This window comes from Podarcis bocagei (genome assembly GCF_964188305.1).
Source record: "Podarcis bocagei genome assembly, chromosome: 7".
Taxonomy (NCBI): domain Eukaryota; kingdom Metazoa; phylum Chordata; class Lepidosauria; order Squamata; family Lacertidae; genus Podarcis; species Podarcis bocagei.
This window is the reverse complement of record NC_138132.1, coordinates 33,135,478-33,158,999: the sequence shown is the minus strand read 5'-3', so window position 1 is coordinate 33,158,999 and position 23,522 is coordinate 33,135,478. Positions and strand designations below refer to the sequence as shown.

The following is a 23,522-nucleotide window of genomic DNA, read 5'->3' as shown; positions in this document are numbered from 1 at the left end:
TATTCCTACAAGTGTGTGATGATAAGAATCTTGCTGGTGGGCTGGGAGAAAGAGGCCAGGGTGTTAGGACGATGTGTAGGCGGACTAGTCCCTGGGTGGTTGAAGTGTAGGTGGATCTATGGCCCTTCAGAAATTGCTAAACTACACCGCCCATAATCCGTGGCCACCAGCCATGCTTGCTAGGGCTGATGGGAATTGTAGTTCTGCAATATCTGAAGGTTCCCCAGTCCTGACTTTGAGTGATGTAGAGACAGGCATGTAGCTGCTGCACAGCATGTTCCAGGGGCAGCTAAACAAGGTCAGAATGGGAGGAGAATTTACTGGAGACAAGTGGGTTTGTTTTTTTTTGCAGTACACAGATGGTGCAAAAGGGAGCAAACAGCCCAGAGACAGGCAGTGCTGAGACAATCAAAATATGTGTCTGTGAGCCATTTGGCAGATAAGGGGCATCACTCTCTGTTATAGTCTCTGATTTGAATGCAGCAGGTCCTGAGTTCCTGGCATCTCTGGCTAAGGCTGCAAAAAAGGTTTTGGAGAGTGATGCGGTGGTGCAGTAGAGCCACCATCCTGACACTGGCACCACTGCCTCTCACTGGGCTATTGTGTGAGTCGGGCGGGATGGTGGTGGGGTGGGGCTGAGCAGGTGAGAGTGCCAGATTGGCTCTGCCAGGGTGCCCACACAGACATGGCTTCACTGTCACCCTGCCCTGCCCCCACAAGGTCCCGGTTAGCAGCAACAATTTTGCTGTCAGGAGAACCACTCTTCACAAGCCGCTCCTGCCTTGAGGAGCAAGACTGGAGAGCCAAAGGCCAAGATGGGTGATGGAGGAGGTCACTTGACCTCCTGAGCTTCTGCCATTTCATTTCTTGTTTAACACAGGAAACTGAATTGGTACAAGTCAGACCATCCAGCTCAGTACAGTTGTAGCTTGGAAGTTGAACAGCTTAGTTCCTGGACATTTTGGCTCCTGAATGCCGCAAACCCAGAAGTGACTGTTCCAGTTTGTGAACTATTTTTGGAAGTTGAATGTCTGACGGGGCTTCCGTGGCTTCTGATTGACTGCAGCCAATCAGCCAATCAGCCAACACTTTAGTTTTCGAACGTTTTGGAAGTCGAACAGACTTCCGGAACGGTTTGCGTTTGACTTCCAAGGCATGACTGTACTGTCAACACTGAATGACAGTTTCTCTCCAGGGTTTCAGACTAGGGATGCTAAGCCCCTTGGGGAAGGGGCATAGCCCAGTGGAGTGCACCTGCCTTTCATATAGAAGGTCTCAGGCTCAGTCCCCAGCATATCCAGGTAAGGCTGTGAGAGCCTCCCTGTGTAGACAATACAGTGGTCTGGCTCCATATAAAGGCAGCTTTGTGTGTCCTGTGTTCAGGCAGGAGACCTTCCCAGCCATACTGCAGGGTGCCAGGATTTGAACTTGTGACCTTCTGCAAGCAAAGCAGATGCTCTATCACTGAACTGTGGCAGTGCACTTCCAAATGCTGTGATAAGCACCTGTTAAATGTTAATCTTAGTTCTCTGAACATCAGCCATTTTCTCCAGCTGCTGGCAACCTTCCCTCTTCACTCGGAGTGAAGGACAGAAAGAAGCTGTTTTGGCCCACATGGGAGGCTTTCTATGTGGGAGGGAGCATGAGAGCATCCAGCAGATTTATGGCTTTGAAAGAGGATTGGACAAATTCACTATCAGCGGCTACTAGCCATGATGCCTAGGCTCTGTCTTCACCGCTGGAAGCAGAAATGCAGAAATTGCTAAGAACCACAGGGGAGGGGAAGTTGCTCTTGTGCTCAGGTCCTCCTTGCATGTTTCCCACATGTATCTGGTTGGCTACTGTGAGAATAGGAAATAGGGATGCTGGACTAGATGAGTCCCCTTTGGCCTGACCCAGCAGACTCTTCTTATGTTCATAGGCTAGAAGAATGGTTTGTGGACTACTAGCCAATAATACTGTCTTTTCTCTGCTCTCTTCCAGGAGGAGGTGAGATCTTCTGGAAAGGTTGGGGTAAAAGAGGGCCAAGGTGACAAGGTGCGGAATCATATATGGAGCGTGAGTTAGTAATTTTGCTTACATAGCTGTAGCATCTTAGAAGAAATTGAGCTACTGATCAGGGAAACTCCAGTTCTGACCTCTCCTGTTATGAATTTTTGAGTCCTTGTGCCCATAGCTTTTTCAGATAATGCTCCGTGGTGACCTGGAAGTAACGGAGAGCGTTACTTCCGGGTTTCACCGCTCATGCATGCACAGATGCTCAAAATGACATCATGCACATGCACGGAAGCAGCAAATCACGACCCACACATGTGCAGACGTGCAGACACGGATTGCGTCTGCTTCAGGATGCCAACAGGGCTCCGGAACGTTCGCATCCAGAGGTACCACTGTATAGTTAAATAGGTTTGTTTGAACCACGACTTGGTAAGTTTGCTCTTTGATATATTCAGCTTGAGACAGTGTTGAAACATCCTTTTTGTATTTTTAATTTGTTTTTAAACAAATAAAGAACAGTGTTGAAACATTAACAGAGAGAAATATCAGAGGGGAAGTTGGAAATGTGGAATTGAAGGAAGGACAAAAGATCTAAGGTACAGAAGAAAAGCTGAGTGTCATCAGCATATGGGTAGTATTGAAAGCCACAAGAATTCAATATAAATGGTTGAAATTCTCATATTGGATTGTCAGAATGACATTTTACAAGGCAGTTTGAATTCAATTTCTTTTGAATGGGAACATTGGCAAATGACCTATGGAGAGTTTTGTAAGGTGTTCTACTTTGGGGAGAAGTTTCTTGAGGAATTTCTCCAAGCACACACACACACATAATTTCTTTCAGTGATATTCCAGACCTTTAGGGGCTGAGAATCAAAACCCTGCTTGTCCCTGCTTACCATGTAGTACTTAAGTCTTCATTGATGCTAATCCTTTCCTGGAGAGCTCTCAGTAAACTGTTCCTTCTGAGGGCTTCTTTGTATGTTCCAGACTCCTGAGCTATCAATGCCTAAAAGGAAGCAAGCAAAGCCTTCTGCGCTCTGGCGCTTATTACACAGTCAGGAATTGTAGCCTTCATAACATGCCTTTGCAGTTGCTGCTCCTTGTTCAGACCATTCTGGATGCCATAGTCATCCGGAAGATTGGATTGCTGACGTGGATATTGTCTTTCCATTGATGCCATCAGTTATTCTGAACCCACAGATGCCGGGGGGGGGGGGATGTTGTATAAGTGTAGGTAAATGAAGACCTCACTTGCCAAGGACCAAAGGAACCTTTCCTCCAAGTCATCAGAACTCTTCTGATGTCACTTCCATGCCACCACAAAGAAACAAAAACAACCTCGGCTCAGTCCTGGGACAAGCTTTAGAAATTATCAAAATTAAGTAAAAATGCAATTGGATGCAAAAACCTTTGCACAATTTTGCCAAGGTGGGGTGGGATTATGAAGGGGGTTGTGCAACTGAATTCACTGGGGAAAAGGGAAGCCTCTGCACTTCATTCCATGTCCCACTGTAAACAATGAAGAGCACGCCTTTAAAAAAAATGGTTTCTTCTGAATAATAATAATAATAATAATAATAATAATAATAATAATAATAATAATAATAATAATTTATTTATACCCTGCCCTCCCTGGCCAAGACTGGGCTCAGGGCAGCTAATATCAGGTATAAAAACAATTAATTAAAATACAACTTAAAAACAGGATTAAAGTACAACTTAAAATGCAGCCTCATTTCAGTGGAAGCCCAGCTCAAAAACTGTTTGGGGGGAGAAAACGTCAAATCTTCACCAAGGCCAACGATCCAGACTGGTCCTACGTGGGCCAGAAAAAAGCCAGGGAAGTCCCCAAATAGGGGTTCCATCACAGAAAGAAAAGTAAAGAGAGAGGGGGATCAGGCTGATTCCAAGCCAAAGGCCAGGCGGAACAACTCTGGCTTACAGACCCTGCGGAAAGAAATCAGATCCCACAGGGCCCTAGTCTCATGAGATAGAGCATTCCACCGGGCCAGAGCCAGTGCTGAAAAGGCCCTGGCCCTGGTTGAGGCTAATCTGACTCCCTTAGGGCCCGGGACCTCTAGAGTGTTGCTATTTATGGACCTTAAGGTCCTCTGCGGGGCATACCAGGAGAGGCAGTCCCGTAGGTACGAGGGTCCTATACGAGGGACATTATGCTCAAAAGCAAGGTGATCTATGGTGCTCTGTGGAGTTTCTGTGGATATCTGAACTCACAGGAATACTGTGCTGAAATAAATGGGCAGGTTTCACATATCCCAGCCTTACACCTTGCTGGTGTGCTGGATATACCCAGAAAGGCATCTCTGCAATTTCCACTACATTCTGACATCCCTATCAACAGTGTGTAAGTTTGCATTCCAAGCACCATTCCTTCAGTTGCCCCCGATGCAGGGAAACCGCAGCAGCCACCAGCTGCCTCGGCCTGCCTGGTTTGGCTTCTTTAGAGCTGACCATCCCATGGGAAGCATCTCACACTTAACTGGTTTGGTGGGAGGAAGCAGTGGTCAAGCCACAAACCCTCACATATAATAAGAGTCTTTCGCTGTGCCCAGAAATTTGCCAGGGAAAGGAGACGGAGCCAGCTGCCTTTCAGACAACTGAGTCCCTTCACTAGCTCACTGGAGGCTTCCACCCAACACCCCCTTCACTAATAAGCTGCTTGGCCTGTACTTGGGAATGGACTATAGGAGGATTCAAACCGATCATATCACAAGGCAATCAGAGAAGGTATTTGCTTAACCCCCCAATACTGCATTTTAGTATTTTCCTGATTGCATTAAAAATAGCCAAAGTTTGATCATTTGTGTCACTGCCCATCATACTAACAGTCACAAAAATGCATAAACATTACAGAGTGATTGATAGTTTAACTGGTAGATGGATGAAAGAAGTCCTTGCCCATGGGGCGTAAGTCAATGAATGAATTTATCTAGTAAACCCGCACATGTTTGCAAACAAATAAAGCAACACTGCTGAAGAAAAACACTCTCCCCTGACCTTTGATGGACCCTTGCGCCACAGCCAACATCACCATAAACATGGTGGTCCATCCTATGTGAGGAAAAAGCAGGGATGCCTTTCTTAAGGTGGTGCCCACCACATATTGATTTTTTTAATGTACTTAAATTCAAAGCAAGTTTCTTTTTTAAAATTAAAAACTGATGTCCAATTCATGGTGGCATCTTTTTAATTGATCAAAATGTTTTAAATGTCAGCTCTCCAACCTGGTGCCCCCCCAGATGTTTTGCCTTGGTGCCTAGGGTAGATGAGACTTGCCATCCAAAACATCTGGAAGGCACCAAGTTGTAGAAGGCTGCAATAACTAATTGCTTGACTGCTAGTCAATTAGTTAATACAGCCTTCTCAACTCACTTACCTGAGGAAAAGCCCCCACTGAACACAGCAGGATGTACTTCTGAATAAACATGCACAGAACTGCATTATAACTGTTGCAGCCTTTATTAGAAAGCATCTTCCTTTCCAGTTTTCTAATTGTTTTGTTCTTTTTGCAGTGTCCCCCATGCTCACAGAAGTCACAGCTTTCAAATGTAAGTCAACGGGCTGGTGTTAATATCACATTGATTTTCTAATGAGCCCTTGGATAAGGCAGGCTGATGGATGTCAGTTGCTGATGGTTCAAGAAGCAACATGGGCTCTCTTTAACTTCCAGGAGTGGGATCCATGCATTTGTGGATTTGGAAAAAAATAATAATCTCCATAGGTCCAGTGGGCAGGAACTCGGGTCCAATAGTAACTGTTCCTGGAAAACTGTTAATTAGGCAGGAGATGAGCTGAACTGGTGGTCAAGAAGGCAAGGTCATGCTTAGAAAAAGAAAGTACTCTGGGTTTGGCATCTCTGGTTGCCAGCTGGATATTCCACACCCATCAACATTCCTCAGATGTAAATAGGGACATTTCTCACTCCCCTCCAACTGAACCTCCTTGATCCTGCTGAGCATTTCCTATGAGAATAAGGGTAAGGCAAGACCAGCCTACCTCTTAGGGTTGTTGTAACCCCACAATAACACCCCCCCTTCTCTCTTTTTTAAAAAGACCCACAATCTTGCTTGCTTCAAGAGTTGGCCAAACACTGTTGGTACTCTTGGGAACATTGTCCCACCTACATCCCTTTCTTTCTGGTGTTAGAGCAGCATCATGACTGTTTTGCTGCCCCAGCTGCAAATGTAGTTGAATGTGCAGTTCGCCAAATTAGAGAAGCAACTGACATAAACTTCTAGTTGTGAGCAATGCTGAAATCACCTGACACCCCCCCCCCCACACACACACAGACACAGGGCCTCTAATGGGACAAGGCTGTATTCTTAGATCCTTCCTCATTTGGCAGCCGAACTGCTGACTCAAAAGGCTTCTCAGCAGCTGCAGAATTGTAACCTCAACAGGGACCATTGATTCATTCATTGATTCATTCATCCCAGTGGCGGGTTCCTTCCCCGGAACCTGGATTTCCATCTTCATTCTCCCCTGCCCCCCAAGTCCTTTTACCTGTCCCAGTTGGCTGAATATCCAACTTTGTCCGCATGCTTTCTAAAAGGAGCTGTCCCTGTGATCCCACCCCCCCATCCTTCCACCACTTTCCCCTGTTCCTTCTGGCTTGCATCCACTGGAACATCTGGATCACTGAAGAAATCCGTGATGGCTTCCAGATGTCAGCAAGGGTTCCCATGGCAACAACTTTGGCACATGGAACCACAGAGGATGAAAGGAAGAGGTGGGGAGGAGAGGCTGCATCAATGCTACTCTTTGCACTTTTCCCTTTCCTTGCTTACTTTAGTTACTCTTCTGCAGGGCTAGATGGTGGGACTGCCAAGCAGTTGCACAGGAATTTGTGGGAGGGGAAGCCACAGATCTGAGTCTTGGTGGCTTTGCCAGAGTCCCTTTTAGCCATTACTCCCCAGATGTAATGGGGACCCTGTGGCTTGACCCTCAACATGAACTGAGGGACAGGGGCAGATTTGTGTGTGAGAGAAAAGGACAATAAGAAGCTTCCTTATTCCAGTCAAATCATTGGCCCAGCTAGGTCCATATTGCCCACAATGACTGCCTCTTTCTCAGCCCTATCTGGAGATACTGGGGGTTGAACATGGGACCTCCTGCTCTACCACTGAACAATTGTCCTCCCTTAAAAAGCCCACTTTATTCCATGCCAGATGATTTGTCCATCTAACTCAGGATTGTCTACAGTGACAGGCAGTGCCTCTCTTGGTAGAAGATAAAAGACCTACCCAGCTCTATCCAGAAATGCTCAAGATGAGCAAGGTGCAGTGTTTTGGTCCTTCTGGCTTGCCGTACAAAGCTCAAGCCCTGGGCTCTTAGTTTCCATCTGCATTACAAGTGGCAGCCGGCTACATGACTTTCCCCTCCATAACTGTATTGTATTAAAGTTATTGTTGTTTGTGCATCCTGTTTGTGGCCTTTCCTTTGCGATACTTCTCAGCAGGGGACTTTTGCATACAGAAAATATGCTCCGCTGCCACTGAGAGCTGCCCTTTCCTTGACTGCAGGCTCTGATCTCCACCTCCAGACCTTTCTTGCTCCTAGTCCGAAGGGAGCCAGCATCTAACATATTAAGAGCTTCTTACAAAGGCCACCAGTTCACTCTTGATGAAATGCAAGGTGCTGAATCGTCTCAGCAGCCCTGGGCCACAACTCCTCCCTCCCACCTTGTGCACAACAATATCTCTGAACTTGTTAAGCACCATATCTCCATGACTGAGCCACTGGCTCCTGCTTATAACCTTGGAGAGCCCCCGTCAGTCAGTGTAAGCAGTACTGAGCTAGATGGTCTGAGGCAGCAGAAGGCAGCATCTTATGCTGCTTTATAACCAGTCTGTTGGTTAGCCTGAATGCTCTAGCAGAGACCTGCACAACCTATGATGCTTGGTGAGCTGAATGCAGACACTATACCAGACTTGTATTGTGGTGGAGAGGGGGGTTATATTGTAAGGTTTTGCCCACCCTCACATTAGGGTTAGGATGAAGTGAAATGCACTCTGGGCATGCTCAGGGGCTGCCTTTTCACATTGGTGACCTAAAAATGAGCTAGGGCTTGTCTTCCCCCTCTCAGATTAAGCTCAAGCCACTCTGAAAATGCAGGCTTTTGGGTGAGATTCTCTGTTCTCTGAAAGATGCTTAAAGCACTCGGTCTTATGTGACTTCCAGTCATAAGAATAAGTTTGCCTCCTTATGAACCTTCCTCCTGGCAAAGGAGGCCGTACGGAGCCAATGGATACAGCAGCTGCAGAATAGTAACTTTTGACAGGGGCTTTTCATTCATCGCAGTGGCAGCCAATTTTCCACTGGTATGTTTTAAACTGAAAGTCAAAGCTCAGGGTCTATCTTTACTTCAGTGTGTGAATGTGTGTGTGGTGGAGGGAGGGAGATGCTGTATAATTGCATGGATGGAACATATGGATGCCAGAACCATCTGCAGTGGGTCTTGAAGTGGAGATGTGCAAGGAGTTTTGAACCTGGATGCCATCACATTGCCCTGACTAGAAGAGTGAACAGTAATGAAACTAGCCAGTCCTGATTTCCTCACTTAGACCCACATCTTTTAGCATCTCCTTCTCTTTGCCACAGATTACCTCCTTGGATATCCACTTTGCCTCTAATCTATGTAGCTATGCAGACATCTTGCCCCTAACTTTAGCAGGCAGATGGAGCCCCATGGGCCTGACCCAGCCACCAAAGCCTGTGACTAATGCTGGCCTCCATCTTCTCCATCCGTTTCTGGATCCTTTTTCAGGTTGTTCCAGCAGTGTTTATAAGAGGCCTTCCCTCCCTCCCTCTCTCAATAAGACACCTACATTTTCCATCCTTGCAGCTTGACTAACTTTTCCATTTGTCTTTTCCTTGGGGGAAGGAGGAAAGAGTTCCTCTCTATCTTCTTTATGGCAGCCTCTCAAGTTTGAGGCCTGTTATGTTACCTTTTAATCTTCTTTTCTCTAGGCTCACGTTACACAGCCCCTGATAGTTTTAACGTTTTGTCGGCCTGAATGCTTGCTTTTCAGTCTGTTCCCGTTTGACCTGATTCCTCCTTTTACTTACTCTTGGCATGCAGAATGATCACCGAGGCGTCTAGCAGGTGCATTAATTTTGTTTTTATCTCTTCAGGCCACGCTGGGTCCGCAGGGCTTAAAGGTAAGTCTTTCACCTAAGCAGAATCCCAAATGGTGGCGGCTGCTTCAGGCTCCACATTCCTAATCTTATGCAGTTAACATTCCTAGAAGAATTGGCTGTCTGGCTTGCCATCATTAGTAGGGCTAAAAAGGACTGCTGATCACTCTGCATTTCCTTTTAAAGCCTTCTTCTGATTAGATTAAATAAACAAACAGACTACAACATAATAAGCATGTAAATTACCTTATCCAGAACGTTCCCCAGATTGTAGTGCATATTTGTGTCTTGATACTAACAGGCAATAATGCAGGCCATGTGCTCAGACGTCAACCACTCCTTTTCTCATTATTACTAGGGATTTGTTATTTTCTCTTACTGCATAATTATTGTCATCGCTTGCAGTGGTTCTCAACCTGTAGGTCCCCAGATGTTGTTGGACTACAACTCCCATCATCCCCGAGCTCTGGCATTGCTAGATAGGGGTGATGGGAGTTGTAGTTCAACAACATCTGGGGACCCACAGGTTGAGAAAGCCTGGGAGGTTTTTGAATATTAAGCAGTTTATAAATGTTTATATTGTTAACTGCAGATACTGCACACAATCCAACTTCTGTCATTTGCGAATATTTTTATTTCAGGATGTTTGTAATTATTTTAAGGTAAGGGTGGCTAGAGTGTTCCTACTGGCGCCTGAGGTTGTGTACACATTATATATTTGAAGCACATTGATTCCCCCAAAGAATCCTGGGAATTGTAGTTTGAGAACCCTGGGAACTGTAGCCAGCACCCTCACAGAGATACAATGCTCAGCACCCTTAGCAAACTAAAATCCTTGGGATTCTTTGAGAGGTCATGTGTTTTAAATAGATAGACTTGTAAAGAAGGCAAACAACCGCTGATGTTAGAAAAGCTGCTAAACCTGCTATTCATTTTCAGACTAGAGACCTCAAGCCAAGATTGTGGCTGATGCTTATGCACACCTTAATCAACAGACTGTGGGAGAAATGCCTTCCAATGCCACCCACCCATGCTGTTGCTGTCATCCTGTCTTTCTCTTTCTCTCTCTCTTTCTCATCCCCTCTCTATCTAAATCCCACCCACCTTTCACTCCCTGCTCCTAACTGGAGAGAGAGTATGCGAAGGGCAAGGATGGCATTTACATCTGAAAGAGATTAATAAACTAGCATATGTGTTTGCATCCAGACATCAAGTGATGTCATGTTTTTGTATTGTGCGCTGCTCACATCCACAGCATGTGGGCTTTTGTGTTTGATTTGTGCGCTCCGGAAGTGTCTTCTGCCTAGAGCTTCTGTTTTCTTTTCAATGGCATGACAACAGTGCTTTTCTCAGGGAGTTCCTTCTCTCTTTTCGTGCAGGGTGGGAAAGGCGAACGTGGACCACCAGGCGTCTATGGATCCAAAGGGGAGAAAGGCGATCGTGTAAGTACAGCATGGTTCTCCTCGCTCTGTCACACTTGGAACTTTGCTGACATGCTTTGGGGAGCAACACATTTACCATGTGGGAGAATTGGCATATCCAAATCCCAATGCCAAACCTTTGTTTGACATCATCATCATCATCATCATTGTTATGTACTTTGTGGTTTTGTTCTGTATTTTAAAGTATTTTTAATCTGTGAACTGCCCTGGGAACTTCAGATGAAGGGTGATATACAAATTTAATCCAGGCTGGCCCACACTCAAACCTGTAACGCTATTATTAATTTTCCAGGGTGCTGACTGTGTCCGGATCTCACCTGAAGCCCCATTACAGGTGAGTTGCTGCCCAACCCTGGAGAGAGGTCATGCCTGTTTGGCTTCTCTCTCCTCTTCTTTGTCCAGTGTTGCTGTCCTACTAACTCCCTGTCTGTTTGTTCCTTATCTTTTCTGAAGTGTGCTGAAGGCCCACCGGGAGAGAAGGGAGATCAAGGAGAAAAGGTAAGCATGTATATACAGCAGGCTTTGCCAACTAGTGCCTTCCAGAAATTTTGGACTACAACTCCCATCAGCCCCTAGTGCCAAACTGTTTAGGCCTTTACACACCATTGGCTCTTGCACCACCCACTTTTGCCTTGGACTCCGCCCACGCTCCACTCTGGCGCCACCCACCGTCAGCTTGCATCCCCTACTCTGTGCTTACTCTGTGCATTATGGACCAGAGGGAGGGAGAAGGCTCCTGCTAGGACTGTGAAAATGGGTGAGCTTTCCTGCCCAGGTATTTTTCAATTTCAAGTTGAAAATTATTTTGAATGAAATTTCTCTTCAGCCTTACCTGCAATAGATTAGTAGCAATCTTAAATGATTAGTTACCAATCTTAAATGACCCATTCCTGCCTGTGCTTAATAAAAACCCACTTGATCAGAATGTACTACCATTGTTATCACTGTGACATTTTGTTTTCTGCATGCAGAGAATTGTTTAGTGTGGAAAACAATCTGATCATGTGAGACCCTCACTTGCAACCTGAAGGGTTGCAGCTCAGCTGCAGGTTTACCACCTTTGTAAGGATTAAGGGTTGAAGACAGAGAGACTATCCCCAGGGGCCCAAACTCTGATAACCTGCCCTTGTTCATCATCTGGCATTGGACAGAACTTTTTTAGACTGACCTTTGATGCCAAAGAGTGCTGTGGGACCCAGAATTTTGCATACGCCTGCATCTTGCTTTCAGAGATTGGTCCACTCAGCGGCTTCTTCATTCATTCTTCCGAGTTCTCTAGTTAATAAGCTCCACAGACATCCATGCATAGATGCATCAAATTCAGCCCCTACTCCTTAGCCTTCTTGGTTTAGCCTGACCTTAGCAGGTCTGTGTCCATCGAATGTCACTTCAACTTGGCCCAAGTCACCCTGCTCTGACCTTTTGTTGACCAGCCACCTGTCTCTTTGCAATCTCTAGTTTGCTGTTTTGCAAAACGTCTGTTCTTCTTTCCCACTTTGAAAGCTGCTGATTTGAATAAAGGCCAGTGTGTGCTGGGCCAAAGTTTATACTGTGAATGATAAATATTTAGTCACGGCATCCTGTGGTCAGGCCTGTCATGACACTGTGTGTGTCTCTGTGTGTCTGTGCCTGGCCAGCTGCATCCTGCCCTGTCCACTTAATGCATTAACAAAAACCAGAAATATAGTGGCACTATATATTTTGTCAGAGCCAAGGGCTTTTGCTTTGTATTTCAAATTGATATGAAAAATTTAGCCTCTCTCGCTTAAGAACTGCTGATGGCAAACCATTCTCCTCTCTGCCTGTTCCCTCTCTCATCTCCCTTTGGCCTCCTCCATTCTCCCAGAATCCAACCTTCCTTTCCTCTTCTCTTCTGCCTTTTCAGGCCTCTGCCTCCTCTTTTTCTAGGCCCTTGCTGCTGCTTCACCTCTCTCTCTGAGATCACAGCAATTCAACCAATGGCAGCCAGAACCCATTCCTTATGTGACAGGTAGGCAGCTTAGCTAATGGTTGACAGAGGCTTCACCACTTCCGCTGCCACCATGTTCCGTTTAATGCTTTACAGTAGTCTTGATCTATAGGGGCTTGGGTCCCATGTAGAAACTGGAAGCAATAAACAGAGCCCTTTCTGGCCTAAGCAGGTCAAGTCAGGACCCTGGACAGCTCCTAATGGGATGTGATGGGAAAGCTGTGGAAAATGTTGTCTCAGTAAAGGGGCAGAGAATAGATCCACACTACGCATTTAAAGCATATTCAGTGCACATTTAAAGCATGTAATTTTCCCAAAGAATCCTGGGAACTGTAGTTCATTCAGAGTGCTGGAAATGGTAGCTCCAGAACAGGTGTGGATCTGCCTTGAGCTACTTATTTCAGCTACCCAAGTTATTTATTTATTATTTCATCCCACACGCCCCCCCCCCTCAATGAATATCAACAGATGATCACAGGGTGGGTACAAATGAAGAGGGAAAAAATCAATTAAAACAGTACAGTCATTAAAACAAATAATATATAACAAAAGTATACTTATTACTGTCTGAGCACGATGGGAAAGCTGTCATGGCCTCAGGCTGGGATGGTGTAGAAAGGGATGCTAATAACTCCCCTCCCCCTCCAAATGACAGTTGTGAAAGTCCTTAGGCTTATATGTATATGCTTATATGATGAAACCAGCCCTCAGCATTTGGGATAGCATGGACTTAACAAATCTACACCACTAATAAATAATCCATTATGTTTCTAACAGGGACCTCCGGGATTGGCTGGAACAGTTGGCCAAAAGGTAAGCACCCCAGCTTTGAGAAGGAATAGTTGGCTCAAGGGAAGACGCTGACCCCTTGAAATTTGTTCTCCCATGACAGAAGGTCCTGCTACAAGAACTTTATTTATTTGTCTTGTTTATTTATTTCCTGCGTCTTGATGCTACCTTTCATCCAGAATGCTCCCAAACTGCCTCCTAGCTTTCAGAGAAATGACTTACAAGAGCTCTCCAGGGGAGCTGTGATATTAGCTAGAAGAACTGAGGGCCTCTGGCTGGCTACAAGGACTGGATGTCAGGCAGGGAAGCAGGGGTGCCAGACTGTGGCAGTAATGAGGATGACCCTAGAGTGGCCTTCCCCAACCTGGCACCCTCCAGATGTTTTGGACCACAACTCCCATCATGGAAGTTGCAGTCCAAAGCGTCTGGAGGGCACCAGGCTGATGAAGGCTGTACTGGAGTGAGGCCAAGGCAGAAACTGAATTAATTGCTAAGACATGTCATCTCTTGTTTTCTCTAGGGGCAAAAGGGTGATAAGGGTGACTTTGGTCTTCAAGGAAAACCAGGAAGCCCAGGGCGCGATGTAAGTTGTGCAATTTTGATTCTCTCTCTTTTACATTCTCTTCTTCCAGCCCTCCTTCTCTTTTTCTTCCTTCTCTGTACTTAGGATTATACCCTGAATACCATGCATTTGGGGACCATTTCTGACTTTTCGGGGGTTAAGTGCACCAGAATTCGTCACTGCCCTTTCGTATGGGTGCAGGATCAGCTTCCTTCATTGTTATTTTTTTAACTGTATTTTGCCACTACCTGCTCAGTTATTTTGGCATTTTGGGGTGTGTGAGAGATGGCTGCCATGATTACCCTTCCCCAAATGCCTGAGAACAGCAAGGCATCTGCATAATTTGGGGGTTAAGAAAATAGCCCACAGGACAACCAAGAGCAAAGTCTTGTTCCTGCCGCAGCATGAAAGAAAGTTAAAAATAAGAAGTGCCCCCCACATGACAGCAAAGCCAATACACAAACATCCTACAAAGAAAACAGTGAATTCCTCTCCTGTTCAGAGGCCTGGATTTACTTCCCCCACCACAAGGATTGTTTGAGCGTTAACTTTGAGTGATTCTCCTCACAGTCCTATTCCTCACAAATTAAGATCTGGAGAGTCCTGCACATGCTGCAGTGTTCACTGTGTGGCTTTTTGGCTCCCTTGCCAGATTTGGGCAGGGTCGTCTTCCATCATGTCTTCACTTCTCTGAATCTGCCAGGAAGACCCTTACTTAAGCTATATACACATTTAAACACAACAAGGTGGCCTTTGCATGTTACTGTACACACTAGAGACGCAGGTGGCGCTGTGGTCTAAACCACTGAGCCTCTTGGGCTTGCTGATCAGAAGGTTGGCGGTTCGAATCCCCGCAACGGGGTGAGCTCCTGTTGCTCTGTCCCAGCTCCTGCCAACCTAGCAGTTTGAAAGCATGCCAGTGCAAGTAGATATACAGGTACCACTGCGCCAGGGGTCCTTTACCTTTACCTTATACATATTTAAACACAACAAGGTGGCCTTTGCATGTTACTGTACACACTAGCGAAGGGGTGGGGATGTCTTCCCCTGATGCTCACCACCTGATTGGCAATGCGTGCCTGCAAACCCCACCCCCCAAAATGAAGCTGTCATCTGTGCATGTACAATGACTGTCCCAAACATACACACCTCAGTGAATGTGGCTTAACGTTACAAACACCAGCTGTGGGAGCACACTGAAGCCATAGTAAATGGTAATGTGTACACAGCCATAGAGCTGCTCTACGCATGCATGGACATTACTTGATTAGAACTGGGGCAAATCTGTTCGTTTTGGTGCATTTCTGTTTCTTGTTTCTCACATCTCAAGTTCAGATCACCACATTTCTGCATAATTTTGTGGTGCTTTTAAAGAAAAAATTATCATGAAAATTTGTCAGCAGGTTAGTGCATATATCTCCCAATGCAGAAGCTTTTGCATGGAATTTTTCCTAATATACCATTTGTGTAAGCAAACTCCCCTAGTATTGATTATTATGCACACTCTCCGCTAATATATGCATTTCTGTATGCAGTGTTTGGTTGAAGAACTGTATTACAAGATTTGTAGAAGTGTAAATTTTGAAGGATAGTTGCATTTTGGTTTGCATGTTGCCTCAGGAAGTGTGAATTAGATAGCTTCACAATAAAATGTGAACTGGGCCAACTTTCTTCCCATCCCTACTGTGAACAGAGCCGTGTGTGTGTGTGTGTGTGTGTGTGTGTGTTGGTTTGTTTGTTTGTTTGGGGAGGGTCATCTGAAACTTCATCCTCTGGTGTGTCTGTGATGGCTCAGCCAATCACACATGCAAGTTATTCATAGATGCTACATGTACATTTACATCACTGGCTGACTTATCTGTGTGACCCAAGCTTTGATCTTCTCTAGCTGGTAGGGATACTTCAAACAGTGAGCAATGACACTGGGAAGTTGCTCTTATGGTGCTGTTCAAATCTGAAACCTCCAGATGTAAAAAGAAGTTTATTATCCAAATAAACACCCTTGAGGTTAAAGAAAAATGTATGAGGAAGATTACTCATCAGTTCACTTAAACCAAAATAGCATTTAATAATTTTTTATTTGACATCTCCCTGAAATCCTTCATTTGTTGCTTCCTCATATGAGTGCATTTCTGCCTGGCAAAACAGAGATATGATGCTGGAAGCTGAGCTGTTGAAAACAAATGTTGCATTTCCCATCATTGCTGTGTCTCCCATCATCAAATCTCATTTTCACCACATGGAGATGCGTTTCAAAGCATGAATGCTCATACTACTTTGGGTGACATTTCCCCTTTAACTCTATTGTACCATTTCCCCCTGAACTATTATTGTCCATTCTGGCTTCCTGGATCAGAAGAGCAGGGACTTTAGAACGATTGCTCAGAATAGATAAACCACACAGCACCTTGTACTTCTCTTCATTGATCTCTCCTCGACTGAGCCAGGGTCATGGAGGAACATGACATAAGAGGAACCCTGCTGAATCCATAGGGATAGGGGAGACCTCTTCACATTTTAATGCAATTCTGACAGGCAAAAGCACCCAAGGAGAGTGCAAAGTATGGCCAGTGATGGGTATTTCGTTGGACGAGGGTGTGTGGCTGGGGATGTGTGAGCTGGGAAGAATCCTAGAGAGGCCTAGAGGACCATATTTGCCCCCTAGACCTGAGGTTCTGCACCCTAGGATAGGGGTTGAAATATTGACCCCTGTGACTGGCCAATAGTATAAAGTCAGTCCAAACCCCTGCAATGCAGGAATACACACCTGCAACCTTGACATTATCAGAACCATGATGAGCTAACCAGCTGAGCTATCCAGGCTGGTACGTAGATCAGGGAGATTGTGCCCTTGAACTCTGCTAATGCTGCCTGCTTGACTGGATGGAGGACAGAGGGTGTGTGTGTGTGTGTGTGTGTGTTTTTGTGTGTGTGTTTGTGTGTGTGTGTGAGAGAGAGAGAGTAGACTACTGTACAAAGGGGAAAATTCTCATTTGTTGTTATGCACTGCTGAATGTGGCCCCTGGAAGATTGTTTAAAAGAGAACATGGCCCCTCGCACTCAAAGGGAGTTCTGAAGCCTCAGAATATTACCCCACACACACAGGCAGCTCCCTTGACTAAGCCCCACCCTCAGCCCATGAGGCCCCCCATTCATACCTACAGGTATAGGGCCCCCCATTCATACCTACAGGTATAGGTATATAAATTTAATAAATAATGATTCAAGCTCTGAAGGTTCTGACAATCTGGCCCTGTTAAGTGGAAAGAAGCCCCGCCCTCATGCATCCTGCTTTTTCTTCCTAACCAGGGCCGGCCTGGGGAGATTTGCGTGGTGGGACCCAAAGGCCAAAAGGTACGATTATGCTTCTCTTGGGGGTGGGGTGGGGAGCCAGCATTCTACTGATGGGCTTGTCACTAGTAACAACTGTGCCTGTCTTTTTAGGGTGACCCAGGGTTCGTGGGTCCTGAAGGTCTCGCTGGGGAACCAGGACCCCCAGGTCGGCCGGGTCCACCTGGAATTGGCCTCCCAGGAAAACCAGTAAGACTTTCATTTCTGCCTGCCTTCTATTTCTGGCTCCTTCACGGCTTCAATCCTTTGTTAAAATTATGTCTCAGATAATTGTGATGATGTGCCAAGCTAGGTATGTGGGTCTTTTGCCTGTGGGTGGAGACAAATCAGATTGGTACTGGCTGGTGGGGGCATTCAACCCCTGCTGTCCCCAATTCCATTTTCCTGATCTAAACCTCCCTCTTTCCAAAGCTGCTATTTGCCACGTGGGTGGAATAGAAACATGTAGGTTCTTCCCTGCAAGGCGAACAACAATTTGTGGAAGATAATTCGCCTCAGGGAAATGGGGGGGGGGGGGGTTAACACCACCTTCCCCATGCACTGTGGCACTGTGTGATTTCCCAATTCACACACACACCCATGTCCCAAATATCTGCTTTGAACTAGGGGGAAAGTAAGGTGCTCTGCCCTTGGGTCTTCTGCAGCATGCCCAGTCTGTCCCATGAAATGAAATGCCTCAGTTGGCCCTTACTTTTTGAGTGCAGCTTGTGGTTAAAATTCCTTGTAGCCTGCTTTGGGGGTGGGGGTGGACTGAGAAGAATTAGGCTGGGTGGTGGTACCGATCACAGATTCCTGGTCTGAACATGTGCTCATAGGTACCCTGTTCGTTAATTCTTCCCATACCTACGTCACTTGTCAGGCTTCCTCTTGGGGCATCTAGTTGGCCTGTGAAAACAGGATGCCAGAATAGGTGGCCCATTGGCCTGATCCAGCAACAGATCTCTTACGCTCTTACTGTAATGTGCCTGACTCTGGTTGGTGGACCTTGGTGTTTTAGGTAAAAATGAAGTAGATCCTGCAGTTCAATAGATCCTGCCCTTGGGATATTTGGAGGCAACTCTCCTATCTCCCCCTTTAACCACCTCTTCTTCAGCCTATGCCTACTCAGCTCTTTCTACCATCCATCATAGAATTGGGTTCCAGGCTCCTCATTATCCTCTAGACATGCTCTAGGTTTTCCGTGTCCTCAAAATGTGGCACACGGAACTGGACACAGAACTTCAAATGCAGCCCAAACAGTGGACCTATTACTTCTCATGATTTGTACAGCCTATGATTGCATTAGCTTTTTCAGCAGCTATATTGGACTGCTGGCTCATGTTCAGCCTGTAATAAACTAAGGCTCATAGACAGTGCTTTTTTCTTTTTTTTTTTAAAAAGGTGCTGGTAATCACCATGAAGTTGTTACAGAAAGTGCCACACTTTTTGACAACAACAAGATGTGCCAGTACTGTGCGCCCTTGAGTACCCCCTATGCATACATTCTTTTTATATGTACCACTGCCAAACCAAGCAAGTCTCTCCCATCCTGTACATGTGATTCTGATTCCTTCACTTGAATGAAGGACTTTATAACTGCCTCTGTTGAATTTTCCTCTTATTGGTTTTAGCCCAATATTCCAGCTCATCAAGATCATTTTGAATCTTGATTCTATTTAGCTATCCCTCTTGGCTTTGCATCATCTCCTCTGCACCCTTATTGAAATCATTCACAGGGCTTGGGACAGAGCCTTGTGGCACTTTATTCAAGATCTCCTTCCAGTTTTATGCAAAACCCTTAATCAACGTTTGCTGGGCATGATGGCTCAACCATCTGTGGATCCACCGAATAATAGTATCATCCAGCCCACATTGCACCATCTTGCCCACAAGCATATTATGAGAGACCTTGTCAAATGCTTTACTGAAAACAAGACCTATTATGTCCATGGCATTCCCATGATCTACCTGACTTATAACTCTATCAAAAATTGAGGTAAGCTTGACCTGGTATGGCTTGTTCTTGATATACTTGACTTGTGGCAACTCTTAGCAATCCATACTTTCTTTTCTAAATGTTCACAGAACAAGCACTTAATAATCTGTTCTAGAATTTTGCCTAATGTCAGACAAATTGGTCTGTAGTTTTCTGGTTGCTCCTTTCCCCTCTTCTTGAAGACAAGGACAACATTTGCCCATCTCAGGTCTCTTCTACAACCTCACCTGTTCTCCAAGAATTATTAAAGGGTAATAGCATCTGATTAATTACTCCTTCAGCAACCAGGGTTTTCATTCATCTGACCCTGGAGACCTGAACTCATTGGAAGTAGCTTGGTGTTCTTTGACCACCTCCTGGACTACAAATAACTCATAATCATTTCTTCTTCTCAAAAATAATCCCCTTGAGGCAATACAAGAGTTGAATAGTTCCTCCTCCTCTCTATTACCTATTAACTCTTTACCCCACTTCCCCAAGCAGCAAGCCTACTGCTTCCTAGTTCTTCATTAAATTTTTCCAAACATAACCAAGAAACCCCTTTGGTTGTTTATAGCACCCCTCGCTAACCACAGGATTTTGTTAAGTTTTAAAAATACATTTCCTTATGGTTGTGGAGATAAATTAGGAAACATGTAAGCAATAGTGTCAGATGACATGAAGGGAAGCAGGTGATGCTGAGCAGGACTTCACAGGGATCCAGGAGAGAAGCTCTGATGTTCTGCTTTACCCTTTTATCCCTCTTTCTGACAAGCAGCAGATGATGAGGATGAGAATTACAGCACTGTGCAAAGAAGAAAGCTCTGCCCCAAGGAGCTCACATCTATCTTTTGATAGCAGAGGGCAGGTAACATCAGGAGACAAGGGAAGGGAATGGCGAGGGAATGGCGAGGAACAGCAGAGGGTCAGGAAGAGTAAATGTGAGCAAATGGATTGACCCAAATCTAGGTTACATATTTTATTGTGCAAACAAAAATATGTGCAAGCTTTCAATTTGAACAATTAGGCGCAGAATTTGGAGCTCTTTTTAAAACTCGCACCGCCTGCAGTGTCATGGGCAAACAAACCCTTTTAATGCCTTACAGTTCCTCGTTAAGCTGTTGGCCCAACCACAGCATCACTCTGGTGATATTTTTCATTGTCTTTTGTGTTTGTTTTGGTTATTTTTCAAAAGTGTTTTAAAAAGAAAGAAAGAAAGAAAGGCATTTATAGAATTTTGGTCCTGTTCCAGCGCAGCCACTGGCAGCCAGGAGAAACATCGAGCAACAGCCAGTGGGTGTTGAGCCTAAACAATGCTCACAGCACTGACAGCTTTGTGAAAAGAATTGCTAAGAGGAGCTGCTTTTCAGGAATCTGAAATAGGGGCCCTGGGGGAAGCCTGTATGTGCAATTCATTCTTATCTTCCCCCAGATACCACCCAACCAGTCAGCCAGTGCCAGCCAGTGCCAGCCAGTGCCAGCCAGCTGCCTCTACCTCTGGGAGTCCAGTCTCTCATATATTCTCATCCACTTTGGGTTCCATATTAGTTGGGGAACCACAGGTCCAGGGACAAAATGTGGCCCTCCAAGCCTCTCTGCCTGGCCCTTGGGACTCTCTTCAGGCAACACCCACCTCTCTGGCCACAGTTTCTTTCCCCTGCCCTCTCATCCACCTTCACCAGCCTTGCTCCATATCCCCTTTGGCTGGAATGGTCCCTTGAACTCTGATAATGCTTCTTGCTTGCCTGGACGGAGGAGAGTGTGATCAGCTTGGGAAAGGGCAAGTACACACATTCCCACCCTGTCAGCATAATTTAACAGCTCCATAACCAAGATAGAAGGAATGAAGGAAAGGTCAAACTCAGGTTAAATTACATAGAAATATGCCAAATGTACACACGGTAACAAAGGGCACAAGTGTTTAGAAGACTGCAATGCAACTTCCCCTCTGTTATGCTTTCCATAGTCATGGGTTCAAAAGTTATACAGGATACAGGGTATGTAATGGGCACAGCAGACCTTGGCCTTATTCACACTTACCTTTCCTTCACGCTCCCCAGGCATGGCCTGTGCTCCACTTCCAGGCATCTTTTTTTTCCCTTCCCCAGAGCTTTGTCCGCAAAAACCCGCTCTTTAAAGGTCAATTGGAGCAAGGGGCAATTTACAGAAGGCCTGAATTGGTGTTTGCTCTGATTGGGTGCTAAAGAGCTGGTTTTCATGGGGAAATTCCCGGGGCAAAAAACAAACAAAAACAAATTCTTAGATGCAGAGCTTTTAAGCGCAGACCTGTGCCTGGAAAGAGAGAGTCAAGAAGCGGCAGAAGTGGCACATATTCTGGGTCCTGTTTGGGATAGCAATGACCTTGGTGGATCATTCAGCTTCTGAATACAACCAACTGTTCTGCTTTCATTATAGGGTGATCCCGGTGGCCCACCAGGTCCCAGAGGAGAGAAGGTAGGCATAACCATGCATATAGCTTTGGATAGTCCCAGTGATTATCATGTCCCAGAAAACTAGTTTTTTCTCTTGTCTAGACCTACTTACGTGGCTCTTATTCTCTGTTCTCTATTTCCAGGGGGACTCAGGACCTCCAGGGCCAGGCGGTTCAAGTGGAAAGCCAGTAAGTTCCTCCTTCAGTGAGTAAACCACCAAAGCAAAGTGGGGAGGATCCACAAAATTGCAGCAGATCCCAGAACCCCCATCATAGGATTGGGGGCTCATGCTTTGCATATTTCTGTGCTCTTGACTAGGCTTTCTCCACCCAGGTCATGTGACCACTGACTGACAGCCAGGGAAGCTGGGTGGGACCTTGCTTATTGGGTAGCTGCTGGGTTTATTTATGATATGTATATGACACTGATTTGTAACTCCTCTTGCTTATGGAGCTGGATACAAACCTATACCACCTGTGTGCAAGAGAGAGGCATACGCAGGCTCGAGATAACTGTGGTAGGTGGGTGAAAAAAATCTCTCAAATGGCTCTATAATAACTCAAATTCCAAAGCAAATGCAGTCCATTGTCCACAAACTGTAGGCTGAGAGAGGCTTTTGCGAAGCAAGACAACCCTTAAGTGTATTTCACAATGAATGGTGGAGTTCAGCTTCTGAATGGTTTACAACAAACTTGCAGTGTTGTCCAGAGGCATTAGCCCCCCCCCCCACTGCTGCCTGGGGATTTGGCTAAAGTGCAGAGAGCAGCTTATAATTAACCCAGTCGTGTTATCTATTGCTTGTATCACTGCGCTGCTGAGGTTGAGCTGTGAGAGTAGCACACAACAATCCTACGGTGTAGTTCACTGTCATATCCCTGTTGCAGATAGGAGGAATGTGCCGAGGCACAGTAGCTCTTAGCAGACCAGAGGTGGAGCTATCCCCCAGGTCAATTCAAACAATGGAGAGGGCTCAGGCTTTATGGGCTTGCATGCAAAATGTCCAAAAAGCTACAATAAGCCAATACGTTTTGGACGTGAAGATTCAAATCAGAGCCGAACCACCTGCCTTTGATGCCGATGCCGCAGGCTCAAGCAACACACATGTGCCAGGAACGTACTGCAGCATTCTGTTGTGGCGCTCCACTTGGCATTTAGTGTCACACTTAAACGATGACATAAAGGGAGAATAAACTGAATGTACCAATGCAGCTGTTGGGAATGAAGTCATGCCTCGTTCCACGCCCAGCACTTGCTCCCTAAGGGCTGCTTAGATTGTTAAAAGTCTACATTGCTCAACAGCTGAGGTTTCTGCCAGTGAGGGAAGACTGGCGGGAAACAGCAAAGCCAGAGGGGTTGTGGGAAGGCTTTGAGGGGGCATTCAAAAGACAGGCAGAGTGTCTGTGTGGAATGGGATCGTAAAGGCGAAATAAATCATTTTTGTGACAATGACTATAGGGATGGGGGAGAAATTCAGTTCAGTTTGCATTGAAGGGCAAACCTACATAATTCACACTTTCTAAAATAATATGCAGACTGAAACACAGCCATCCTTTGATCTGACAATCAGCACACCCCCTATAGTCCTATTATATGGGAACAGGGCAGCACAACTTAATGTGGCAAGCAGAACTGTCTGTTCATGCCTGTGCTGGCATCTCTATTACCTTGGCAATGGACGAGGCATCACCAACTCCTCTGCAGTGGGTGGAGTAGGTGGGGCGGCCTCTGACAACTTCAGAGATGGATGCTGTGTATGAGCTGTGCTCTGGGGTGACTGATGCAGAGATGGAGTAGGGAAACCCCTCCCCCACAGTAGGTCCTTCCCCATGATCTTCCTCCCCAAGTGGCTCATTGAGCTTCCAAGACT

The 23,522-nt window shown here is 45.8% G+C and overlaps 1 protein-coding gene across 5 annotated transcripts in view; it reads left to right on the top strand.

The window, feature by feature from the left end:
* The window catches only part of COL16A1 (collagen type XVI alpha 1 chain), a 142,777-nt gene that overhangs the window by 54,167 nt on the left and 65,088 nt on the right, over positions 1–23,522 (top strand). For all 5 annotated transcript variants that reach the window (XM_081200005.1, XM_081200003.1, XM_081200004.1 and 2 more), the window contains exons 9-20: positions 1,984–2,037; positions 5,532–5,567; positions 9,154–9,180; positions 10,536–10,598; positions 10,891–10,932; positions 11,052–11,096; positions 13,345–13,380; positions 13,877–13,939; positions 17,228–17,272; positions 17,363–17,458; positions 21,639–21,677; positions 21,799–21,843. In XM_081200005.1, coding sequence (XP_081056131.1) covers positions 1,984–2,037; positions 5,532–5,567; positions 9,154–9,180; positions 10,536–10,598; positions 10,891–10,932; positions 11,052–11,096; positions 13,345–13,380; positions 13,877–13,939; positions 17,228–17,272; positions 17,363–17,458; positions 21,639–21,677; positions 21,799–21,843 — 591 coding nt within the window. The remainder of the gene's footprint in view (positions 1–1,983; positions 2,038–5,531; positions 5,568–9,153; positions 9,181–10,535; positions 10,599–10,890; positions 10,933–11,051; positions 11,097–13,344; positions 13,381–13,876; positions 13,940–17,227; positions 17,273–17,362; positions 17,459–21,638; positions 21,678–21,798; positions 21,844–23,522) is intronic.